The following is a 25,175-nucleotide window of genomic DNA, read 5'->3' on the forward strand; positions in this document are numbered from 1 at the left end:
CTTCAGTAGACTCTAAAAAGCTTCCCAGTAAGCACACCATCTGCTCAATCCTGATTTGTTACAAGATGGTTCCTTTGTAGATGGCAGCCTATTGCTTTATCCAAACAGTCATTTGTCTTGTCAATCATAGTTCAATCATGCAACAGTTTTTAAATCCAGTATCCACTGACGGTACCTTCTGTGAGTGTTACGATTACTGTTCACATGTCCTCTTCCTGTACATCCTGGTGTTGGACACTTTAATACGTTTTCATGCATGGCCAAAACTAATTAAAGAAAAAAAATAGATAAAAAACAAACTCAGTAATTCTTACCAAATTAAGGAATAATAAAATATGTCAATCAAGGGTACTAACTAAAGAAAAAAAAACAACACCAGAGGGGTAATTGTCACTTCCTTCCCAATGTAATATTAAATAGGTTACATTGGTTTATTTGTAAAACTATAGCAATAAAAATGGTTGCTGCCAACAGCAGCCTGTACATTGCAGTTTTTTATTCCTAAACTAGAGATATGAATTTTGTTGCTATGAGTAACATTTCTACTTTCCATTTCTTCAGATTTTCTACATTGAGTTGCTGCCCAGTTAGGTTTCATATAATTTCTGAAGTAAATTAAGGAGTCTGCTTTCCTTATCTAGTTATTTTTGTTTTATAAATTGTTCCTAGTTTTCTTTCAGCTGTCTCATGGGGTCTACAGACATAAGAGAATGCTTGCTTGAAGATAAAAATATCTGTAGACCCTCTGTGACTGTGGCAGACATCCCTGAGACTTCTCAGGCGCAGAGTAGATTGGCTGCAATGGCTATTCTCAGTCAGTTGCTATTTTTTTTACCTAAAAGATGGACTGGTATTGGGATGCCTGTAGAATGCTTCTTTTGCTCTACAGGATCAAACACGCACATATTCTTCAGTGACCAGATTGTGCATGCACAGCCAATTGTCATGTAATGTGTTAAGGCATTAGATAACAACTGTTGACAATAGTATATTTAGTAAAACTTTTAACATTAGTAGTACTTACCTGCCTCCTTCTTGCGCTGTTTTCCCAGTCTCAGCACTCGGTCCCTACTGTCTATCAAAATCCTAAGATGTCATTTAAAAAATGGCATCAGTAGGGCATTAGAAACTGAGGAAGAAGAAGCTGGCCATCATTGATATTTTTTTTAATGACATCACAAGATTTTGACCGACAGTAGGGACAGAGTGCTGAGACTGCTTAAAAAAAGGACTTTTCCCCAACACCACTGGAATAAATGCATTTTTTTTCCAACAGATCATAGTATGGCGCATTCATCAGATGAGGTGAGTGACATCATGTGCTTCATCTGGTGCATGCACCGTATTACATTACACTATTCTATTGAGAGAAAAAACTTTTTTTCCAAGGTCTCAAGATTTTTCAGGGGAGAAAAATGAGATCTTCCTGGAAGGCACTGGTGACAAGTCCTCCAAGAGGGCTTCTGTGAAGTCAGGGCTACGTTCACAGTGCCTCACTTAACCATGTGACTTAACCCGAGTGGCCGCATATTTGCTTGCATTAGTGCAAATACAGCTGTGTACAGCACAGTTACCAGCTGCTAACGGAAAGCTTTCAATCGCTGTCAGCGATCAGGAGCTTTCCGATCATGTGACCGACATGACAGCTAATCATGGTGGTCACATGATCATAAACCTCACCCTGCCTCCCGGCATCCTAAACCCCTTAAAGGGCCGGGAGGCGCCAGCTCCAAGCGGTTAAGGATTTGTAAAGAATAACATGCAGAACTGCATGCACCTAAGATTTTTAACTTCAGGGGGAAGAGTCCACTTTGATGCACCTTCACCGGTGCTAAAGAGAAAACACCTACAAGTACCTATGTTAGTCTTCAAATAAGATTTTGTGTTCCTGAGCCTCCTTCGATCTCTTACACGGCCAGGCTGTACAAGGGTCTTTGACTTCTGCCCAAACTGATATAAAGCCCTGTTCCCTTATGGTGCTAAGTTTCATACATTTTATTCAACTGTCAGTGCCAGAACTTCTACTGATGTCCTGGCCAAAACTAATTGTTAAGCTAAAAGACACATCTGACATCATTTCTATGAAAAAGAATATAATTCTTGCACTTTTATAATATGCATTTCATTTTACTTCACAAGCTCTTTGCATTTAAAAACATTTGATCTAAAAATAACATTAATTCCATTTCACAAGTGAGAAAAGAATAAAATGTACCTTGCATGTAACATCAGTATAATCAATTAGTCTTATTTAAATAAAGAAAATGCTCATTTTATTTGATGTTATGTGGTATAGATTTTTTTATAACTACTTTGTAATCAATTTTGTTATGAATGTAATTTAATTTCAGATGATGAGGCAGCTTTATGGTTGCATGTTAATTGGGTAATATATTAAATAATTTTCTATCATGACACGGTTTCTACTATCATAAATACTGATAAATAAACTGTAAATTCTGTCGAAGAATGAAATACTCTCCAGCATAGCAGATGGATAAATAAAGATTTATATTACTTATCTTTCCTGGAGAGAATACTGCCTCAGACTCTATCCAGGTTAGGCTTTTGATCACACGATCTGTGATGAAGGGAATGATATGCCAATCTAAACTCTGCTCCTACCCACCAACAGATATCATATTATTTAGTGTTTCAACATTTGGTTATTTGAGCTGAATTTTCTTCAGGAAAGGTATCTCAGTCGCTCAGACTATTAATATATACTGTATATATTGCAGCAAGGTTGGTTACATAGCTTTATGTAAACATTTGCATATTGGTAAAGGTGTAGATCAGGGGTCTCAAACTGGTGACCCTCCAGCTGTTGCGAAACTACAAGTCCCATTAGGCACTGCAAGGCTAACAGTTACAAGCATGACTCCCACAGGCAGAGGCATGATAGGACTTGTAGTTTCGCAACAGCTGCAGGACCACCAGTTTGAGACCCCTGGTGTAGATATTTCAGTTTTGAGCAGATAGTAAATATTTGAAGTATTCACTTAAATTTTATATCTTTATAATATATATATATTTTATATAGCAAAATGTCTGCACCTGGGTTCATAAGGTCTCCCACATGCTATTGCTTTGACCTTTCTCAAAGGCTGTCATTCTGCCTGCTAGTTTTAAAAAGGAGAAGAAAGACTTTTTCAAGGCCAAAAAGCTCAGTCATCCAGTGGGCAAATCATAGAACTGGAGTATCCAGAAGATACAACAAGTCAGGTGGTGATTCAGACCACCAATTTCCACCCATCAAATATGATCTATTCTGGGTGGACTGACCCTTCAACAGTTATAAGACATTACACTGAAGGCATAATGTATATGCTTTTTGCTTCGCAAGGAAACTTTCACTTTGCAAGAGAATTTTCCCTGAACTTAGTGAGTGTGGTAAAAATTCACTTTGCAAAGATCCTGTGCATGGAAAATGAAAAACAGAATTTTTGCTTGCATGTGATTGGAGGACAGTAGTCAACAGAATTTTGCCCCATTCACTATGCTAAGGATTTTTTTTTTTTTTTTGCAAAGTGAACAGCCCATTTCCCAAAAGTAGATTAACCCCAATGTGCGTGTTTGGTAATAATGATTAATCACTAAGTTTAATTACTGACTTTCTAAAGGCACTCGAACTTTATGAGGGCACCCAGATAAACTACGATGATGTGGGTAGAGTCCAGTCACATGACCTGTGCCATCACAGCCTGGGATAGGGCATTTGGTTTCACGTTTATCAGAGCGTGGAGAACCTAAAAGAAAAAAATAATGTCCTTTTAAGCTTCAAATCTAACAATATTAAACCAACACTTTTATATCCAAAGGTAGCCAAAGTCTACATTAAGTATTATGTACTACATCTTTTTGCTTTTTTTTTAATCCATCTAAATCATAGATCTGACCAATCAAAACATCTCAGTTATTTGTTTTAAAACAGATGCTTAATGTAGTGCAGTTCTAACAACCTGAGACCTTGGTTTTACGGTGCTTATGACATGGGTCAGTTATAATTGAAAATGTGTAAATTTGGGCAATTTAATTGAGTAAATGTGAATATCCTACCATAAGCATACAATAAAGTAATCTATATTGGTTACATATAGTATGCTTTAGCAAATCAGTGAAATAATGCTAATGCCATGTACACAAGAGCGGACTTTCGACGGACTGAACTCCGAAGGACTTTTGGACGGACTTTGGACGGAGTTCCGACACAACGGACTTGCCTACACACGATCACACCAAAGTCCGACTGATTCGAACGTGATGATGTACGACTGGACTAGAATAAGGAAGTTCATAGCCAGTAGCCAATAGCTGCCCTTGCATCATTATTTGTCCATCGGACTAGCATACAGACGAACGGATTTTTCGACCGGACTCGAATCCGTCGGAAAGATTTAAAAATGTTCTATTTCTAAAGTCCGTCTGATTTTTCGACAGCAATGGTTCGATGAAGCCCACACACGATTGAAATGTCCGGCGGATTCGTTCCGTCGGACCTTTGCTGTTGAAAAGTCCGGTCATGTGTACACGGCATAAGATGTATTGCAATAAAATGAAGCTAAATCTATTATATAGGCCAGTTTATTCTCTATTGTTGTGTAACTTATTCAGGAGCTTCCATGGATGCAAAAACACTAGATGCTTATGGCTGAAAGCATCTACTGTGCTTATTTGAGAAAATGTAATCTAATGTTATAATGATATTGTCACCTATGGCTTCCTTAATGGAGCTTCTAAATATGCCCAATATCAATCTAACGCTCCTCAAGATGCCTGCAGGTGGAAATCAGGTTTCTAGTGCCAATCCTACCTCAGGGTCTGCCCATTTCTAGAACCTCATTGGCAAGTCAGTGATTATGTGATTATGAATATTACTCTGTGTACATGTTGATATATGCATGTGTTTCCTTTTTGTATATATAACGTGTATCTATACAGATGTACGCTTGGGTAGATGTGCATTTGTTTTTATTGGTATACAGTATATAGATGTCTGTGTATATTCTCCTGTGTATACAGTATGTGCATCTGTTTTGTGTTTAAATGGGCAAGAACATAAAGTTATATGTGTGTTAGTGTGTGCCTACATTTGTGAAAGAATGTATGAGTGCGTATATAAGAATCATATTTATTGCATACACTGTACATACTGTAGATAGGTGAGCATAGGTGATAATATGTGTGTGTGTGAAGGTTTATGTGTGTGGATGTGTACATGTCTGTTTGTATTATTGTGTATGTAGAGGGTTACAGAAAATGCTGTTTATTATTTTGGAGCTTGGTGTTAAAAAAAAGTTACGTGCTACTGACTTAAGTTAAAGTTCACCTGTACCCAGGCCATTGGCATTCATTTATGTACAGTATATATTATCAAGGAACAGTAATATATTTCTAAAACAAGCCATCCCTAACCTTCCTAGCTGCTTTAACGGTTAAGTTATTCTTTCTTAAAGATCCTCAAAGATTACAACAAACTCTGTTATGTAAGTTTAAATTGGACTTTCACTCCCCTAAAGCACTTTGGATCTTTTAACCCTCCCTGCCCCTGTAATCATCAAAGCCAACTTTTTTTTTGTTTAGCTTTTTTTTTCTTTTTTTTTGGGCCCTGACCACTCCCCTACCTCCTATTCTGCCAGGAATAATGTGTACCCCATGCCAGTAATCTGGCATACCAGTAATGGGCAGCACAGTAGCTAAGTGGTTAGTATTGCTGTCTAGCAGCACTAGGGTCATCAGCTCAAATCCCAACCATGACACTACCTGCCTGGAGTGTTCTCCCTGTGCCCGTGTGGGTTTCTTCTGGGTATTCTGGTTTCCTCCCACATTCCTAAATTGCCCTTGTGTATGAATGTGAGTTAGGAACCTTAGAATGTAAGTTTCTTAAGGACTGATGTAAATGTGCAATATATATGTAAAACGCTGTGTAAATTGACAGCGCTATATAAGTACCTGTAATAATAGTCTCCTGGGATATTTGTGTCAGATATCCCAAGAGGCATCAGCTTATAGAGAAGGGCAAACCCAGAGGCGCACCATTGGAGGTGGCTGCAAGAACCCTAAAGAGACGTGGTGGTGGTGTGGACCCATCATGTGGCAGGGGATCAGATGATCACAGCAGAACAATGGTGGATTGGCTGGGCAGGTGAGTATGCTACTTGAGCTCAACTCAGCCAAAAAAGTAAGAGGGGATTCAAAGCACAACATTTTTGAAGCCCCAAGTAATTAAAGATTTTCTGAAAGCAGAGGTCCTGGAGAATAAAATATTGGCAGTTGCTATTTTTATATGCTGAATGATTTTTACGAAAATGTGTATTTTAAACACATGAATGCACTAAAATGAGCTTTGTTGTACACAAACACAGTATAATATCATTTTATTAATCTAAAATATTGCATTGCAATCAGTAAATAGATACTCAACATGTGAAGCCTTAAAATTGTGCACATCCATGAAATGGCAAAAATCAATCGTACCCAAAATTGTTCATAAACAATGTTTAAAAGTCGAGGATACAAAATAGGGTAGTACTGAGTATTACCAGGGAGGCGGACTTTTTAGGCTAAGAAACAGTGGAGAAGATATAGCAGTATAAAAAATATAAATTTATTGAAAAATACAAATATCTAAAAAACAAGACAGCACTGCCAGTGTGATGCTGTCTCCCAGGGGCACGCTGGAGTATTTGTATCCTGAATATGCAGCGATGGGATTATATTGAGCCTTCAGCATTAGTGCATCCGGTGTTGGCCTTCCTCCCTCTAATGGCTGTTCCCATAATTAGTAACACTATCTACATGCCCCTGCTGAGATATTTAGCTATATCCAATATACTTTCTAACTGCTGATTGAACTTTCTCATCCTACCGTGATTTGCATGTTTTTGCATTTCAATTTAAGATAGAGACATATTTTCTTCTCTGTCTCATCTGTGAACCTTGGCCGTGTCCTGAGGAAGCCTAACAGTGAAACGCGTAGACATACAAGGGCTCACTGCACAATAATCATAGATGCTTTATGTTACAACTGTCATGTTGTTTTTTTAGATATTTGTATTTTTCAATAAATTTATATTTTTTATACTGCTATATCTTCTCCACTGTTTCTTAGCCTAAAAAGTCCACCTCCCTGGTAATACTCAGTACTACCTTATTTTGTATCCTCAATGTTTTATGAATGTGGCTTATCTCTGGTGCACTTTCCTCCCCTTGTTTTGTGACAATGATTAAAAGTCTTTACAGGTTATCAGTTTAGAGTTGACTATGAATTATGACCAAGGAGTTATTGCTCTCAACCTGACATTTGCAGCAATATCTCACATGTGTGGCACAAACACATTTACATACACATGCATGCCCTATGTATGCATTTCGGTGTGTGCGTGGGGTGACAAGGGTGCTTTTAAATGTATTTTTAAATTTTTTCTATTTATTAAAGTGGAGTTCCACTCAAAATTGGATGTTCCACTTTAAGCGCACCTCACCACATTACATGCCATATTGGGGGGAGTGGGTACCTAGTTTTGACAGGTACCCAGCTTCCACTTCCGCTTGGACCACCCAGACAACTTGAGGGGAAGTTCTCCTCTCCCCTTCCCTCCCTGAAATCTTCTGGGACACCTGACAGGTCCCAGAAGATCCCCTGGCTGTTGAGAAGGCACAGCGCAAAATGCGCATGTGCAGTGTGCACCCGGCTGTGAAGCCGCAAGCTGTCACAGCCGGGCGCCCACACTTGTGATGATGGCAGGGGAGAGAACCAAGGGTTCAGGCGGCATCGCTGGATCATGGGACAGGTGAGTATGTGTTTATTAAAAGTCAGCAGCTATACTTTTGCTGTATTAGACCCCAATATCTCCTATGCTCGATACTATAGCTAATCAAGAAAAGGTTGTGATTTATTAGCTGTTTCCCTGGCTACAGTAGCTGGGGGATGACAGATCTGAGCTCAGATGCAAGTCAATCCTTGCCGTTTTTTAAATCATTCATCGCACAGATCATGTTCCATTCATTTCTTCCCTGGCCATAGCAGCCAGGGAAAAGACAGCTGAACGCAGAAGTGACATAATACATGTCACTTCTGTGTTTGTTCACCAGAGTGGAGATCAGCGAATGTTTATTCTCTGATCTCCTTGTGTTCCACCCAGCAATACCTATCATGCCGGTTCTGGGTCTGCAAGTGGGACAGCAGAGTCGAAAATACATGGCAAGGCAGTCAGGTGAGGGGGAGGTTCTTTCGGCAGGCTGTGGAAATGATTGGGCTGCAAGATCATTTCCACCAGAAAGTCCATCACTAGCTGAACAAATTTAAACACACTCCCAGCCAGCGGAGTACAAACAGGGGAGCAGGGGGGAGGGCGGTCCACCCCGGGTGCCACACGTTGGGGGGTGTCAGCTCGGTGCCCCCTTGAGTGAAGTGGTGACAGCGGGGCACCAGGCACAGGCAGAGGGGCTATGACAGCCAGGGCAGGGAGAGGCGAGTTGTGACAGAGTGCCCTGGAGTGTACCGTACCCAGGTGACTGACACCCAGGGCCGGCCGCTGGATTCACTCATGGGAGAGAGTGAGCAGCGCTGAATAGAGGACGCCAACTGCTGGACTTAACTTTTCAAGTTAACCAGCAGGTGATTGGTTGCTAGGTGGTCCTAACTTGTTTATATGAAAAATGAACTCCAGCAGTTCCCACCCTCTGTTCAGCACTGCTATTTATCCAGCTCTGCATGCATGCCCCAGTAAGGTAGGAATGTGTAATGTGCAGGGGTCCAGAGCTGGGGGGGCAACGTCTAATGTGCAGGGGTTCAGAGCTGGGGGGGCGTGTAATATGCAGGGGTCCAGAGCTGGGGGGGTGGGGGCAATGTGTAATATGCAGGGGTCCAGAGCTGTGGGGGGCTGCAAAATGTACAGGGGTCCAGAGCTGTGGGATGCTGTGTAATGTACAGGGGTCCAGAGCTGTGAGGGGCTGTGTAATGTACAGGTGTCCAGAGCTGTGGAGGGGCTGTGTAATGCACAGGGGTCCAGAGCTGTGGGTGGCTGTGTAATGTTCAGGGGTCCAGACCTGTGTAGTGTAAAGGGGCCCAGAGCTGCAGGGGGCTGTGTAATGTAAAGGGGTCCAAAGGTGCAGTTGTGGAGAGGGGGTACACAGTAGTGACAAAGAGATAATGGGTGGTGCAGAGGTATGCAGGGGGCACAGTGGGGTGTTTTTACATTTTAAAGTGGGGGGGGGGGTGCCAGATATAGGATCCACCTCAGGGGCCAAATGCTTTAGATACACCCCTGTTCCCAGCTCTGTGTTTACCATTCCATTCTAACAGCCAATTTTTATACATTTATTTATAGATGAGTGGGTAAATTAGAGGGCTGCTAATATCTGCTGTCCACAAATTTGTTCACAATGCCTATAGCTTAATAGGTCAATTTGGACTTGTTTAAACTGCTGTTTACTACTTGTTCAGACTATGGAAATACTTTTTTATGCATAGTCTTAGCACAGGTACATGTTATTGACAATGTTTGAAACATAAATCTTGAGTATTATAAATAGAAATAGTTGCTAAGGGCAACTCAGATACACTTATTTAAACCAGGGACTGTTTATTGATTGTGTACTGGCTGGAAGGGCAAAATGGCCCATGGAAGCTGAATTAAACAGGTACCCTTTAACTTGAAAGGTGGATTTGCACAGCTAAAATCCTAGCACATTCATTATACACTGCTATGATGAACCAGGTAGTAGATCCACTGGCACTCATTTTCACATTTGAAACCCTGGCATACTGTAAAAAAAAAAGAGGAATTAGATACGTTGTTAGTAAATAGTAACTAGCCAAATACAGTATGTACATGACAACCAAGTTTTCTCTTATGATGTTTTATCAGAAACACCATTTGTTTTCTCCAATGTTTAAACACTACACCCTGTTAGATTCTCTTACTTTTGTTGCAATATATTTGTCGCCCTGCTACATCAATAACTTTTGTCTGTCTTCTTTCTCTTGCTAGATGCTCCAGGAGAAACATGTCCAGTTCTTTGTAAGTGCTGTGGAACATGTGTCCTTGTTCTGCTTCTATAGTTATTGCTTGCTCAAGCAGACTCAAGTTTCCTTTTGTTTTATCCAAATCCACGGACTCTTCTGTAATAATTGAGAGGCATTTATCATCGTCGTCACTCTTGGTGATCTGCTGGTGACTGGTGATGTCAGGCTCTGATATATCTATTGATGAGTTGCTTTCAGTTTCTGATAGTTTCTCATGTTTAATGTTCATTTCTCCCTTGTGCTTATTGACATGACTGAACGTGTCCCTTGCATGGTCCTGTGCATTGAGCTCTGAATAACTGGAAGAACTGTCCCACCCATTTTCAGATATGTCAATGCTGCCGTTATTGTCTTCAGGTGAAAATGGTGGTGAATCATTTTGCTTGGATAACTGCATTCCATAACTTTCTTCATGACTTTCTATATTAGTTTTAGCTGATTTAATAACACTTCCTGTATGGTTATCTGTCAGTGTCTCTTTTACTGTCCTGCCCAGCAATGATGGATCAGTGATAAGATTCTGATAACAGGTCTTTGCCTCGGTTGTATGGGTAGTCACACCAGTTGACTGCACAATAATTGTACCTATACAAAACAAAAGACAGGCATTACAACCTCTCCCATATTTGTAATATATATCTATAGATATAGATAGATCTATATCTATAGATATAGATCTATCTATATCTATAGATACGGTATATATCTACATATACAGCATAGGCTCAACGTCTTCAGACAGTCCTCAGTTAAAGTGTATCTAAAGGCAAAATGTTTTTGGTTCTGGATAGAGTGGATAATCATGGGAACCTGGATTGAGTGGATAATCATGGGAACCTTTGTCCACTTCTTTTTACTATTTTGGATTCTGGATTATTTAACAATTGGTGTGCTCCTCGCATTGTTTTTTTAAATGTTTGAATTCCTCCCAGTTTGCTCTTCAAGGCCCCTCAATATGCGTAAGCTGCCAGAGCATCAAGAAGCTTCACGTATCACTCATTTTATTGCCTCACATCTATATACCTTGAAAAAGGTTTTTATTGCTGCCTGGGAAAATTCACGCTCTCTATTTGTACGGTTGATCATTGTCACTAGAACTGAAAATTAGGTTAAAATTCAAAGTTAAGCCAGTTATAGATGGATCGAATCTCAGCCAGCTCAGCAGGGACCAGCCAAGAATGAATCCAGCTATGGGCAGTCTGTTTGATCAACTTCAGTACAATCAACCCGTCATATTTTTTGCACGTGATTACTGCCTATGGCTGTAGCCGCTAGCAGTGATCATTGTGTTCTGCCGGCAGGGAAGGCTCTCCGCTTTCAAAGCACAATAGCACTGTGGGAAGGAAACTTTGGTTGCAGAAAAGACAATTGCATCATCTATGGGTTGCTTTACAGTTGTCACCAGAACAGAGGGAATCATTTAAATGGGGTATTTGTCAGGGTGACAGCTGTCTAAGAGAGGATTTCTCCTTCTTTTAAAAGATTTCCTCTTGTTTCCTGTTTTGTCGACGGGACAGGAAACAAATAGATATATGAAATTAATGAGCCTGGTAGGTAGTAACGAAAAGGAGTGTACCACATCCAAAATTAAATAGGAAGTACAGAAGAAAAACTGGTTGGACTTTATAGGTACACATAGACTACACACTGTTAAAATTGTACATTTTATTTGAGAAAGGTTTGATTGAAGATAAAGTATGATATAAAACCAAACACAAGAAATGATCTCTTCCGTGAATAGATCCCCTTTATTCAGTCATATACCACTATATTAACTAGTTACATCATATCATAAAGCTCCATTCCAAATTTCTTAAACATGTTTCATGGGGCAAGCTGCTTCATCAGGAGAATGGAAGAGTTGAAGAGGTGATCTGATTGTATCTCTAGATCAGGGGTCTCCAATTTATGGCCCTCTAGTTTTTCAAGAACTACAATTCCCATCATGCCTAGTCATGTCCATGAACGTCAGAGTGTTGCAATGCCTCATGGCATGTGTAGTTCTGCAACAGCTGGGTGTCCTTAGTTTGGAGATCCCTGCTATGTATGATCACCTCTTCAACTCCTTTACTCTCCTGATGAAATGGCTTGCCCCATGAAACATGTTGAGGAAATTTAAATACCCCCTTTCAGCTCTCATTTTGATGTAATGTTTTTATCTTTGAACAAAACTTTCTCTAATATATTTCACACTTTTAACAGTATTTACTGTGTAGTCTATAGGGAATCAAATAAAACTGAAGTCATTTTTCTTTTTTACTTTTTAGGAAATAAAGAGAAATCTCCCCAATGGGAGACAGACAAAAAATTTAATGGAATTTTAACCATTCTTTACACTTTCCAAAGCTAATAAAGAGGCTTTGGATCTTAAAAAAAAAAAAAAACTGCTGAGGAAAATACAAATCTGACTTTTCTGAACCCTCCTTCTGTAAAAGCAATTCCCCGACTCTGATTATGATCCTATAACTGTATTTTTCTGCACCACTAACGCTTGTTCCTGATCGGTGACTCAGAAAGGACTGAAGGCAGGGAATTATTGTAACTGGCAAGCAACCAGCATTTCTGGAAGGATAGGAATTGCCATCCCTTGAATTTCTTTAACCCCTTGTCGCTGGCCGCATGCAAATATGTGGCCTCTCTGTGCCTGGTCCTTGACACAGAGAAGCTGCATATTTTCTTAAATTGCGGTCAATACAGTGTGCTGAAAATGTGCGCCCTGTGCGCTCCAGACACAGTTACCGGCGCCTAACCGAAAGCTCCCATTCACTACTTGCGATTGGGAGTTTTCGGATCACGTGACCTTAAGCCCCACTGAACCTCCCAGCATCCTAAACCTCTTAAAGGGCTGGGAGGCGCCATGAAGAGGTAAACTATATGTTTTCTTTAAAGGGTAACTGCTCCTGCATAAGAAAAAGTAAAATAATAAAAGAAACAATATTGCTTATACAATTGCGGCTCAAATGATTTTGTAATTGAATGTTATTAAAAATTACCTTTCCATCTGCAGCTCTGTAATTTTCTGTAAAATACAATGCAATATGGCTACCCGGAGGTTTTCTGTACAACGATGGTGTACCAAATGCCCCCTGAAAATGTAATTTCCTGCTTATGTGACTGGTTTACTGATTTTTCCAGAAGCCTGCACTTAGATACACATCAGATTTTTGGCAAATGTCATTCTCCCAAAGAAAACCACGTCTAAAGGGATGCAAACCCTGCAACTTTCCTCATTAGAGCCCTGCAAGTGCAGCAGCTGATTGATAATTATAAAGCAACTCCTATACACATTCACTCTGCACATGGACACAGCTATTTCTTCCGAATAACAGAAGATAGGAATCCTCAACACTGTTTGTTAAAATCCTTGCAGTGTACATAGATCACCCAGAGGGGAATGTTTTTTTTTTCTCATCAAAAAATGATCCTTTTCAATAGGGCTGTGCCCACACTGCAAGGGTTAATAGCTAGTTTTGTTTCGGGGAGGGCAGAAACCTTATCCTATGCTCCTTTGGCAGACTTTGCTCCCCCACGATCAATTGGTGGACTGTCCCTCAGCATCCTTATGTCCAGTGCAGGGCTATGGACCCTGCTTTGTTCTTGATGGATCAGGTCTCTGGACTAGTGGAGCATGGGGGTGCAGACACTGTGAGGACTGGTCTAGCTGTGGAGAGGAGCAGAGGATTGAATAAGTATGTGGGTTTTTTTTTTTACTCTAAATATAAATGGCCAATTGACCTTTTCATTGAGGACACAACCCCACTGCATGGGATCATTTTTTATTTGCCTGGAGCTGAGCTAAGGATATGAGTCATTTACCTCAATTTGCTAGTTCTTTTTGCATCTTTTAACAGAAGCTGACTCGAATTTTTTTGGCAAGTTCGATCAACATATAATCATTACTTCCACTAACTGTTCTTAATCTGTGTGTGCTGGTTTTGCCTTGTTCAAAAGCCAGAATGCATCCATTAATATAGCAACTACTCTCAAATTCTGCATGTATTGTCTGTCCTAATGGGTCAAGGTTCCATTTAAGCCCAACCAAAATTTAAATTAGGTAAATATATTAGAGGTGTATCAAAACAAAATGTGTGCACAGTTTTATAGTTTGGTTTGTTTAAAAACAGCCACAGCCTGAATAGAAAGATCTATGCCCTGTATAGGTGCGAAAAACCCAAAGAATTACTATAAAAGGACTTTTTTTGGTACTCCAATAGTATTGTACTTTGGCAGCCTTTTTCAACCAGGGTGCCCAGGCACCATGGGTGGCCTTGAGGTTTCTTCAGGGGTGCCTTGGCAAAACGCCTAAACATTTCCCAAAAATTGTATACAAACCAGCGTGTGACTAAACCTGTGATTTAGTTACATAAAGCCACAGATTTTCATTGTGCACCATTACAACCTTCTAGCTGCTGGCGTCCTAACGACCAATGGCATCATCAGTTGATATGGAGAATGTCAGTCGCCTGCATAGCATCCTTGTTTGACTCTCTCCTGCCCCTCTCCATCAGCATAGGGTTACATTTGCTGAGTGATTGAGAAAAACTGAGGGAGAAGAGAAACACTGGAATACTAGTCAGTACCAGTTTGCAAAAGTGTATTTGCTTTGGAACAATAAATCACCTCTAACATTTAGTGTCCTACTGGGACACTGCATTATGCTGCATTATGTAAAACTATTAGAATGGTTTTTACATTTTAGAATGGGGTGCCTAGAAACTGTCCATCATTTTTAAAGGGTGCCTCATAGATTTGTGCACAGTTGGAAATTTTGTTTAGTTTAGTTTTGTTTTCATTTGTAAAATACATACTTTCGTTCTGTTATATTCGTTATGTTACGTTAATTTGTTTTCAAATAATTCGTTATTTCTGTAGAGTACAGATATTCATTATAAGGAATCTATTCACTTTATTGTTTAATTGATTCATTTTCGAATAATTTGTTATTTATGTATTTCAGATAACGAATCATAATTCTGAAAGTCGTTTGTTTATTGAATCCATTAACACACACAATGACAATGTCTCTTCTGCTGCTTCTCAAAACTCATCTCCTCTGCTCAAATACAGTACAACACCCTTCTCAGGAATGCATTTTGCCAGTGGTTGTGCTGTGTCACTGCTGCTGGTACCAGGAGGAACCTGATGTTTAGAGCTTGAATCCATTAGTACAAACACACACACAATATCTCTTCTGCTGCTTTTCAAAACTCGTCTCATCTGCTCAAAAACAACACCCTTCTCACTCAGTTCTCAGGAATGCACTTTGCCAGTATTATTAACCACATCAGTCCCGAAAGAATTTACCCCCTTCCTGACCAGATCACTTTTTGGGATATGGCACTGTGTCGCTTTAACTGAAAATTGCGTGGTTGTGCATTGTTGCACCCAAACTAAATTGACGCCCTTTTTTCCCCCCACAAATAGAGCTTTCTTTTGGTGGTATTTTATCACCTCTGCGGTTTTTAGTTTTTGCGCTATAAACAAAAAAAGAGCGTCAATTTTGAAAAAAAAGCAATTTTTTTTTACTTTTTGCTATAATAAATATCCCCAAAAATAATAAAAAACAAATTTCTTTCTCAGTTTAGGCTAATATGTATTCTTCTACATATTTTTGGCAAAAAAATCGCAATAAGGGTATATTGATTGGTTATGCGCAAAAGTTATTGCGTCTACAAAATAGGGGATAGATTTATGGCATTTTTTTTTTTTATTAGCAATGGCGGCGATCTGCGATTTTTATTGTGACTGCGACATTATGGTGGACACATCAGACACTTTTGACACTATTTTGGGACCATTGTCATTTATACAGCGTTCAGTGCTATAAAAATGCACTGATTACTGTGTAAATGACACTGGCAGGGAAGGGGTTAAACACTAGGGGGCGATCAAGGGGTTAAGTGTGTCCTAGGGAGTGATTCTAACTGTGGGGGGGATGGGCTACCACTAACATGACAGAGTTCACTGCTCCCAATGACAGGGAGCAGTAGATCTCTGTCATGTCACTAGGCAGAACAGGGAAGTGCCTTGTTTACATAGGCATCTCCCTGTTCTGCTGCTCCATGGCACGATCGCCGGGACAACGGCGGACATCGAGTCCACGGGACCCGCGGGCATGGTCACGGTGTATGCGGGTGTGCGCCCACAATGCCAGGTCTTAAAGGGGACGTACCTGTACACCCATTTGCGCAGCCATTCCATTGTGTCGACGTATATCGTCGTGCACTGGTCGGCAAGCATTTAATCCAACCTCCAGCACAAAATGAATCAGCTGATTGGGCTGTAAGATTTACTCCGAATCAACCTGCTCTTTCATTAGACCTTAACGAATTAATTAAAAAATCAGGCTGAATTCATTCATTATTTTTGTTATAATTTCTTTCGTATTGGTTGAAATTCCTTTTTTTTTTTTTTGGACATTCGGATGCATCCGAATGTCCCAAAGATGCAAAATTCGACTGAATTTCGATTTGTTATGAAACAGATTGCACATGTCTAGTGCCTCAAGACTGTCCATAATTTTTAAAGCGTGCCTTGAGACTGTCCATAAATTTTAAAGGGTGCTTTGACTGAAAAAAGTTTTAGAAACACTGTACTATGGTACTGTGAACAAGGTGGCATCTACACCCCAATTATTATAATGCTATAGTTCTGACTCAGTAAGAGTCATGCTGGACCTCTGCAGAGTGACCCTCAAACAGCATGCTGACAGTGGATAGACTTTTCCACTCAAGCTCTGGCTGCTTTTCAAAGGACAAAAAAAACTATACAACTTTGCACACTTTTTTATGCACCTGGAATCTTTTTATCTGACTTAAACTGAAGGTTCAATTGGACTTTAAATTTTAGGGCACTCACCTGTGGCCATTGCCAGTCAAAAGTAACCTCTGTGTTTTCAATTACTATCCAAGGACCTCTTATCCTTTTTGTGATTTGCTGCTAAGGAACAATATCAAATTGCATACTCCCATGGTAGAATATGTTCTACTGTTTCTTAATGCAATTTAATATCCCAACCAGGACCAAGCCCTATGAAACTGCTTTGTTTGTAAAGTGTGCTGGGGAGAAAAAAAAGCATTAAATTAACAACATAAAATCCCATCACTTACTGCAGTCTTTCAATGAGCCATGCTATTTCATAGACCTTTGTTTTCATTAGATTTCTGCTAAAGTTCTGCAGCCAGGAAACTTTAATAAATATCTCTATCTGTGTTAATTATCATGTTTCTGTCAAAATGACAATATGAACTGGAAAAAAATGGAGAAAAGCAGCAGGTTGTAGCAACCCGGATGAGAGGGTATAATGATAGCAGACAATACCGCTTTTATGCTCCACTGCAATCCTTATAAACAGCTCTGCAGACAAGGGCACTCACAAAAAAAAGTCTACATTATGTATCTTTCTTGTAATTATCCCCCTAAAATCAACAGTGAACTGCCAGGATCAAGTAAATATTGTCATAGTAACTAAAAGCATTTTTGGAAGAAGTCACAACACTAGCCCTTTTAATAACTTTGATTATAGATGGCGTTCTTTTGTTTGGATCTATTCACTCTAAACCAAAAAAAAAAAATTTAACATTTTGCATCCTAGAAAATAGACTGCATAAAGAGCCGCATATCATTCAGCACAATGGCCTATCATCTCTAGATTTCACATCCAACAAACTCCAGTTTTAAATAATAAATTAAACATAGTCTAAAATGCAAATGAAGTTTTTCTCAATAACACTGCAAGCTATTGAGAGATGGTGTAAAGGGTTATGATAATTTGAAAGTATTATGAACTGGAGAAAACAAATAAAAAGCATTTTCTGTGAATATGCTCAATTCATTGAACTATTCTCTCAATCCACTTAACTACCCACATGTGTACAATAATGATTTATAGACATTATGCCTAATTATGCATATTTGGGCTGTGTTAAAGTGCCTAACAAAAGCTCTGGAAAGCAACAATTACCTCTGTTGCTTAGTTACATAGTTTAAAATATTCCTATTAAGTGCAGATTACAGGGGGTAGATATGCACATGTGCGGCCCAATGCATTTCACTTTTCTGTTGCCAAACTGTTAGCATTTTGGGATGTTTCCAACTTACCTAATGTTCGGTTCAACTGTTTGTTATGTGTTAAAAGAAAAAATATTTATTAATTATATTTAAAAGAATAGGATTCATACAGTGAGTGATGATTTGAATTCTGCAAAGAGCAGTTTTACCCAAACCTTACAGTTCTCACTTTTAAAGGATTCTTGCTGTGTTCCAACCCTTGTAAGCTGAATACAGAATTTGGCATGCAGATAAAATAAGGGATAACAAGTAGGGCCATTTTCTTTTTTTTTTCTTTTTTTTTACTTCCTCATTTCCCTTCCGTTAGAAAATTGTGGCTTACCATTAGACTTGACTCTATTTTTACAATTATACATTTAGCTTCCCACATTAGAAATGCATTTATTTTTCATAATAAAATAATTAATGGAAAGAACAGTTTGACATATATACATAATTTATAATTTCAATACTTTGCTGACATATTATGGCATCAATGAATTACATTTTATTTGGAATGCTAATGTAGAGCCTATTTAGAGAGTTGAACTAAGCAGAGTAAATAAATGACTGCTCACATCGCTCTCATCTAGTTGTGGACCAATGATATACTCAGCAGAAACATGATAAGTGAGTTCCCTTACCACAACTACCTTATAAAGTCATATAAAAAAAAAAGAAAAAAACTTGCTCCCTGTATGATAAGTAGTCTACTTCAATGCCACAGTTAAATCTACTTAAGTATGTATTCTTAACTCCTAAAAGTACATTCTATTGCTCTTAACAGCTCCAAATCTCCTAATTCCTAAATACCCTTTTCTTTTCTTTTGTTGCTGTGATCCAACTTCCTGTTAGAGCATGGGTGCTCAACCTGTGGCCCTCCAGCTGTTGTCGAACTACAATTCCCTTGATGCTTCTGCCTTTGGGAGTCATGCTTGTAACCATCAGCTTTGCAATGCCTCATGGAACTTGTAGTTCCGCAACAGCTGGAGGGCCACAGGTTGAGCACTCATGTGTGAGAGGGTGGTTACATTAGTTCGCCATGGTCCCATTATATGTAGGAACATAGCCACCTTCTCTTGCTCACTCCCAAGGTAGACTAGGGACTAGTGTTGGGCGAATGGTTTGGCCCGAGCATGAATTCACAGCCATTTGCAGTGTGATATCGGCGTGGAGATGGATAGAATAGGGCTCTGTTTATTGCTACTAGCGAGTTATTGTGCTATAGTGTGCTATTCTGATTCTATTGTGAGTGCAGAGTGCAAGTGTAGTGTGAATAAGGTGATAGTGCAGCGTGAGTGTAGTGCGACCTTCCTTTTTTACTTTAGTGTCAGTTTAGTGTGAATCTGGTGATAGTGCAGTGTGAATGTAGTGTGACAATTAATTTTTACTATAGTTTAGTGTTTCAGGGCAAGTTTACTGCAGTATATTGAGGTGTGTGTCAGTGTAGAGTGTCAGGGCACTTTTACTGTAGTATATTGAAGTGCGTTAGTGCACGTTTACTGCAGTATATTGAAGTGCGTTAGTGCATGTTTACAGCAGTATATTTACGTGCATTCATGCACGCTTACTGCAGTATATTGAAGTGCATTAGTGCACTTTTACTGCAGTATATTGAAGTGCATTAGTGCACTTTTACTGCAGTATATTGAAGTGCATTATTGCACTATTACTGCAGTATATTGAAGTGCGTTAGTGCACTTTTATTGCAGTATATTGAAGTGCGTTAGTGAACTTTTACTGCAATATATTGTAGTGTGTCAGTGGAGTTTGTCTGTGTAGTAAGTACTCAAGGTAAAGTGCACCAAACACCACATTCCATTGATTAAAGTGCATCCAAATACACATTTCCCCTTCTCTATTACATTTGAGTAATAAGCCCCCCTTCATGTCTGGGAGGCCAAAGAGGACAAGCAGAAGTTCCTATGTCACTATAAGGGGGCCATCAGCATATGTGTCCACAGGCAAAGGTGGACATGGTCCACCCTCAGGCAGGGCATCATTTCCTCTGTTTAGTGATGTTGCCCGTGCTATCCAGCCACAACATGCAGAGGAGGTGGTGGACTGGCTTACTAAACTATCCTCATCCTCCTCATCCTCCGTCACCAAAGCAGAGACTAGTGCACAGTCCAATGCAGCTGCCAGAGTGGCTTATTCTGCCTCCTTGTCCACAGCATCATGCATGCATGAGTCAGCTGAGTTATTTGAAGATAGCGTCAGCCACTTGTTCTTTGACAATACACAGCCATTACTTGATTCTGATGCAGGTTCTATACACAGTACAGATGTGACACTTTACAGGTAGACTATGGGGACCCCTCAGACACTATATTTAAAGGAATTTTCAATTTTTATTGTTTTACTTTAACCCTACTTGCAGTATTCCCAAGTATGGCTCGGGGTTAAATTTCAGTACCATTAGCAGTAACCCCGAGCCACGCTTGGGATTGCATTGCAGAATCCTGGTGCAGCATACTTACCTTGTCACCAGTATCTTGTGATGTCCCCCCGCTGTGTCCTCCGCTGGATCATCCGCCCAGTGTCCTGTGTTCCGGGCTCTGTTCCCTGCTAGCATCACAATGCATGGGGGTGGAGCCCGGTGGCAAATTCAAAAAGTACAAAAAACATAACCCATACAGTACACTGTAATTTTACAGATTACATTACTGTATCAAATCATTTCACCTCCCTTTTATCTCTAATGCTTTGTCCAGTGCCCTGCATGCACTTTTATATTATATATATTGTTCTTTTTGCCTGTAAACTTGAGATTGTCCATGGCAACCAAAAAAGTGTCCCTTTACATCAAAAGTGGTTTTAGACCAGCTAGAAAACAGCGATAGTAAATAGGAACACTTGCAGAATTGTGCGATAGTGAATCGTGGGGAAATTAATTTTATTATTATTATATTATTATTTTTTATAATTATTTGTAGTTATTTATTATATTATAATTTATGATTTAGTGTTTCAAACTTTATCATACCCAGGATGTCTACTAGACTCTTGTCTGGACAGATTTAAGTGAGTTATTCCTAAGAATTACAGGCCTACAATATAAAACGCCAAATTTCTATGCAAAACAATGTACCGCATTGAGCTTAAAAAATCTGACATAATCATACCGCCAGGAAGGCTACACATCAATAAATCACTGCTCATTTAAAAATGATGATATTTACAAACTGTTTTTCATTGATACATGTCCCACTGGGCAGTGCCCAGACCCTCATACCCTTTGTATGCCCAATAACTTGCATCTAAGACCTCAAAATGGGCACTTTTGATTTTTCATTTCGGGTCCCATAGACTTCAATAGGGTTTGTTATTTGGCTCCGAACTTTTGCGATGTTCGAGAGTTCTGGCGCGAAGTGAACCAGGGGGTGTTTGGCCCACCTCTACTAGGGACTATGGACTATGGGATTCGAAGAGTAGTAGAGAAACAGAAGTAAAGTGGAAAAGGAGAGGTTCGGACATTACAAGGGGGCAGAAAAAAAGATTACAGGGCCATTAAAATGGAACTTTAGTGAAAAATGTAAAATGGGCGAACAGACAGGAATTTTAATGCAGAAGAGACATGCTTTGTTTCTTCTGCATTAAGGTTACTTACATGCCCGTCTGCTCATATACAGTGAGTCATGCATGTGCAGCTCACTGTACAAATTTCACAATGTTGAATCTGACTGAACTCCTGGCCAATTACGGCAACCGACGATCAAGAGCCAGAAGCCGGCCACCCAAAGGTGTCAGCAGCCGGATGGGGAGCTCGGGGAGAGCGCGTCACTGGAACTGAGTGGAGTATAGTTTTGCTTTAAGAAGAGGATTTGTATGTATTATTTTTGGAGTATAAGGGTATTAATTAGTGTCATATTAAGAATCAGACTTAGCATGAAAAATGTTTGGCTTCAGAAAGCCAAAATACTCATCTCTTAAAAGATTATATTTTCTCCTTCATTTGGGGAACTGTTCTTTTAAATTGTGTCATTAGTAAATGTGACTTCACTGGGCCAATCACCAAGCACCAGCACTGTCATATGAAGAGATCTATATTACCCTCCATAATTGGAAGTATCAGGTATTTTCTTCACCCCTGGCAGGTTAGCAAACCAAAAAGGTGACTGCTGACTTCGTTTCTTACAAGTGATTGGCTATTCTTTGCAAAGTGAAGCCTTAAGCTTTGGAGCAGCTGTACTTGCAGAGGGCAACGTGCACAGACTACTTGTCTTTAGGAAATCAACCCCTCTGTGTTATTGCACAGCACACCTGTATCTTCAGTGGGATGACACAAGATAAGATATAACGAGTCCAGAGTTGGGTAACAAAAATGGTGAAAGGTGTGGGGGATAAAACATATCGAGAGTGACTTCAGGAACTTAATATGTACAGTTTAGAGGAAGGAAGGGAAAGGGGAGACATGAGTGAAACCTTTAAATACATCAAGGGGGTAACTAAGGATCAGGAAGGCAGTTTTTTCAATATGAAACCAAAATGAAGAACACGGGGACATGACCTCAAACTAACTGGAGGAAAGTTCAAAACTAATCTTAGAAAGTGTTTTACTGAAAGGGCAGTTGATAATTGGAATTGGATTGGATAATTGAAAACTTCCAGCAGAGGTAGTGAGCCCGTCAACAGTAAATGGCTTCAAACATAGATCTATAGTCAGACAATAAGTTTAATAAAAAAAAAAAAAATAACCCCCAAAAAATAAATAAAATAGGCAGACTCACTGGACTACTCAGTCTTTTTCTGTCGTCACTTTTCTATGTTTCTAAGATGTAAACTGATCACGGTAGCATGAATTGGCTGCTTTGCTACCGTGGTCAGTTTACTTGTAGAAGGAGCTGCACAGACAGGATCAACCAATTAAATTAGAGTGTCGGCAGCCAGAAATATTATAAAGACTTGAGAAATCCCCCAGTGAGCTCAGTGTTTTAATTCAGTGGCTCCTATGTCATTACAATGCCCTGTAGTCATGTAGAAACCTGTGGGAGGAACCCACTGGTGTGCTTGTTTTTTTTCAAAGGGGTGTGCATTGTTTTTAAGTATTTTCACAAATATTATTTATATTTCATTTTTTTTACTTTAATACCCAGCCAGTAATTTTAATATGTTTTTGTAAATCACCCCATACCTTTTTATTTTTACATTATTTATACAATTTTTCAATATTTACCAATGACTTTATATGGCATATATCCTGACATCTTTGCCTACCTACCTGTAGTAGTACAGCATTTCTTCTTAGTGAATTTAAAGCTAACAAACTCAGACTTATCCTCGCTGTCTTCATCGAGTTCTTCACTAGGGTTATAGTGCTGGGGTTTCATTAGCAGTGACTTTCTTTTGTTAACTGGAGCTGTGGAACCCTGTTCTTGAAATTTCCTCTTCTTTGACATAATGCAATTGTAAGCACTAGAAAAAAAATGATTGGAATATTGATAAATCTGAGTGATCTGAATTCTGAAGATACAAAGTTCATTATAATTATTATATTTTTATGTTTGAATTCAAGGTTTGGATTTGGTTGGTGCGGAAGCCTATTTCTGCCTGCAGCAAATAGCATTTAAAATAAAGCATATTCGAAAATCAAATATTCAGTTCTAAATAAGAACATGTTAATCCATGATGCTCGATACTGAGCCAAGAAAACACAGGATAAGGAAATGTTTTCTTTTGCTAATCTTGATGCATAGCAGATACAAAAAAAAAAACTGTTATGCCGCGTACAGACGATCCGAATTTCCGACAACAAATGTTCGATGTGAGCTTGTTGTCAGACAAAAATTTGAGAGCTGGTTCTCAAATTTTCCGACAACAAAATGTGTTGCCGGAAATTCCGATCGTGTGTACACAATTCCGACGCACAAAATTCCACGCATGCTCGGAATCAAGCAGAAGAGCCGCACTGGCTATTGAACTTCATTTTTCTCGGCTTGTCATACGTGTTGTACGTCACCGCATTCTTGACGTTCGGAATTTCCGACAACATTTGTGCGACCATGTGTATGCAAGACAAGTTTCAGTCAACATCCGTCCGAAATAAATCCATGGTTTTGTTGTCAGAAAATCCTATTGTGTGTACATAGCATTATACTGGTTTACTTCTTGGAATGTTTTAGTGTAAAAAAAGAAATCTGTTATGTGGATAATTTTTTGAATTACTCAAGATATGTTAGTGTGCTTAGTTTTAGTTTCACAGTTGTATTTTGAAATAATACATTTTTCCCAATCAAAAAGTAAAAAAATTAAAGGCAGTGCACTGTTCTATCATAATGTTAGAAGCATGGTTATATTATCTCCTCCTGGTTGGCTTACCATAGCTAATTGTTGGGAAACATATTTGTTTTATAGAATTGAGATGACTTTACCCTCCTATATACACTTCCCTTGCTTTAGATTTTTTAAAACTAATATACTATGTTTTGTAGCAGTTGTCTTAGCACAAAAATTAATTTTTGCTTCTGGGATGTTCTGCATAGGAGTCCATAGATTATTTGATAGCAAAATGGTATTGCTTTGTATTTTATTCATTAAGGCAGTTATACACATATCAATACTATTTTTTTTTTATTTGTTTAACTTTTTATTTTTTATTTTTACACTGTCCATTTGAAAAAAAACATTTTGGATCACTTTTATTCCTATTACAAGGGGTGTAATAGAAAAAAGCATGATAGGACCTCTTTAATGTGAGATCTGAGGTCAAAAAGACCTCAGATCTCACATTTACACGAAAATGCAATAAAAAAAAAAAGGTCTTTTTTTTTCAATAAAAAAAAAAATTGTCCCTTTAAGGCCATTGGGCGGACGTGACGTTTGACGTCGCTTCCGTAATCCAACGGCATTGAGTCTAGTGGGGGGCCATCATTCGCTAACTCGACTTAGTGCCAAGCAGGGGAAAGGATCGGATCGTCTCTGCCACTTACGACAGCTTCGGTAAGCAGCAGAGATGACCAGGATCCAGCTGGAGGGGGGCCCCTCCTGCCACTAAAAAAAATGATCTTACAGAAAATCCACCGTGGGGACCACTGTTACCTTAACACGGACCGCCCACCATTGAAGAAAATACCAGTATTTAACGTCAAAGTACCAA

The 25,175-nt window shown here is 39.3% G+C and overlaps 1 protein-coding gene across 6 annotated transcripts in view; it reads right to left on the reverse strand.

The window, feature by feature from the left end:
• ST18 (ST18 C2H2C-type zinc finger transcription factor) overlaps positions 1-25,175 on the reverse strand; it is a 599,563-nt gene that overhangs the window by 115,889 nt on the left and 458,499 nt on the right. For all 6 annotated transcript variants that reach the window (XR_012244522.1, XM_073631586.1, XM_073631585.1 and 3 more), the window contains 4 exons: positions 23,301-23,494; positions 9,929-10,615; positions 3,615-3,749; positions 176-266 (listed from right to left, as the gene is read on the reverse strand). Coding sequence is in view for 5 of the 6 variants with exons in the window: in XM_073631586.1 (XP_073487687.1) it covers positions 176-266; positions 3,615-3,749; positions 9,929-10,615; positions 23,301-23,494 (1,107 nt within the window). In the remaining variant the exon portion in view is untranslated. The remainder of the gene's footprint in view (positions 1-175; positions 267-3,614; positions 3,750-9,928; positions 10,616-23,300; positions 23,495-25,175) is intronic.

Source organism: Aquarana catesbeiana, linkage group LG05 (assembly GCF_042186555.1).
Source record: "Aquarana catesbeiana isolate 2022-GZ linkage group LG05, ASM4218655v1, whole genome shotgun sequence".
Lineage (NCBI taxonomy): Eukaryota > Metazoa > Chordata > Amphibia > Anura > Ranidae > Aquarana > Aquarana catesbeiana.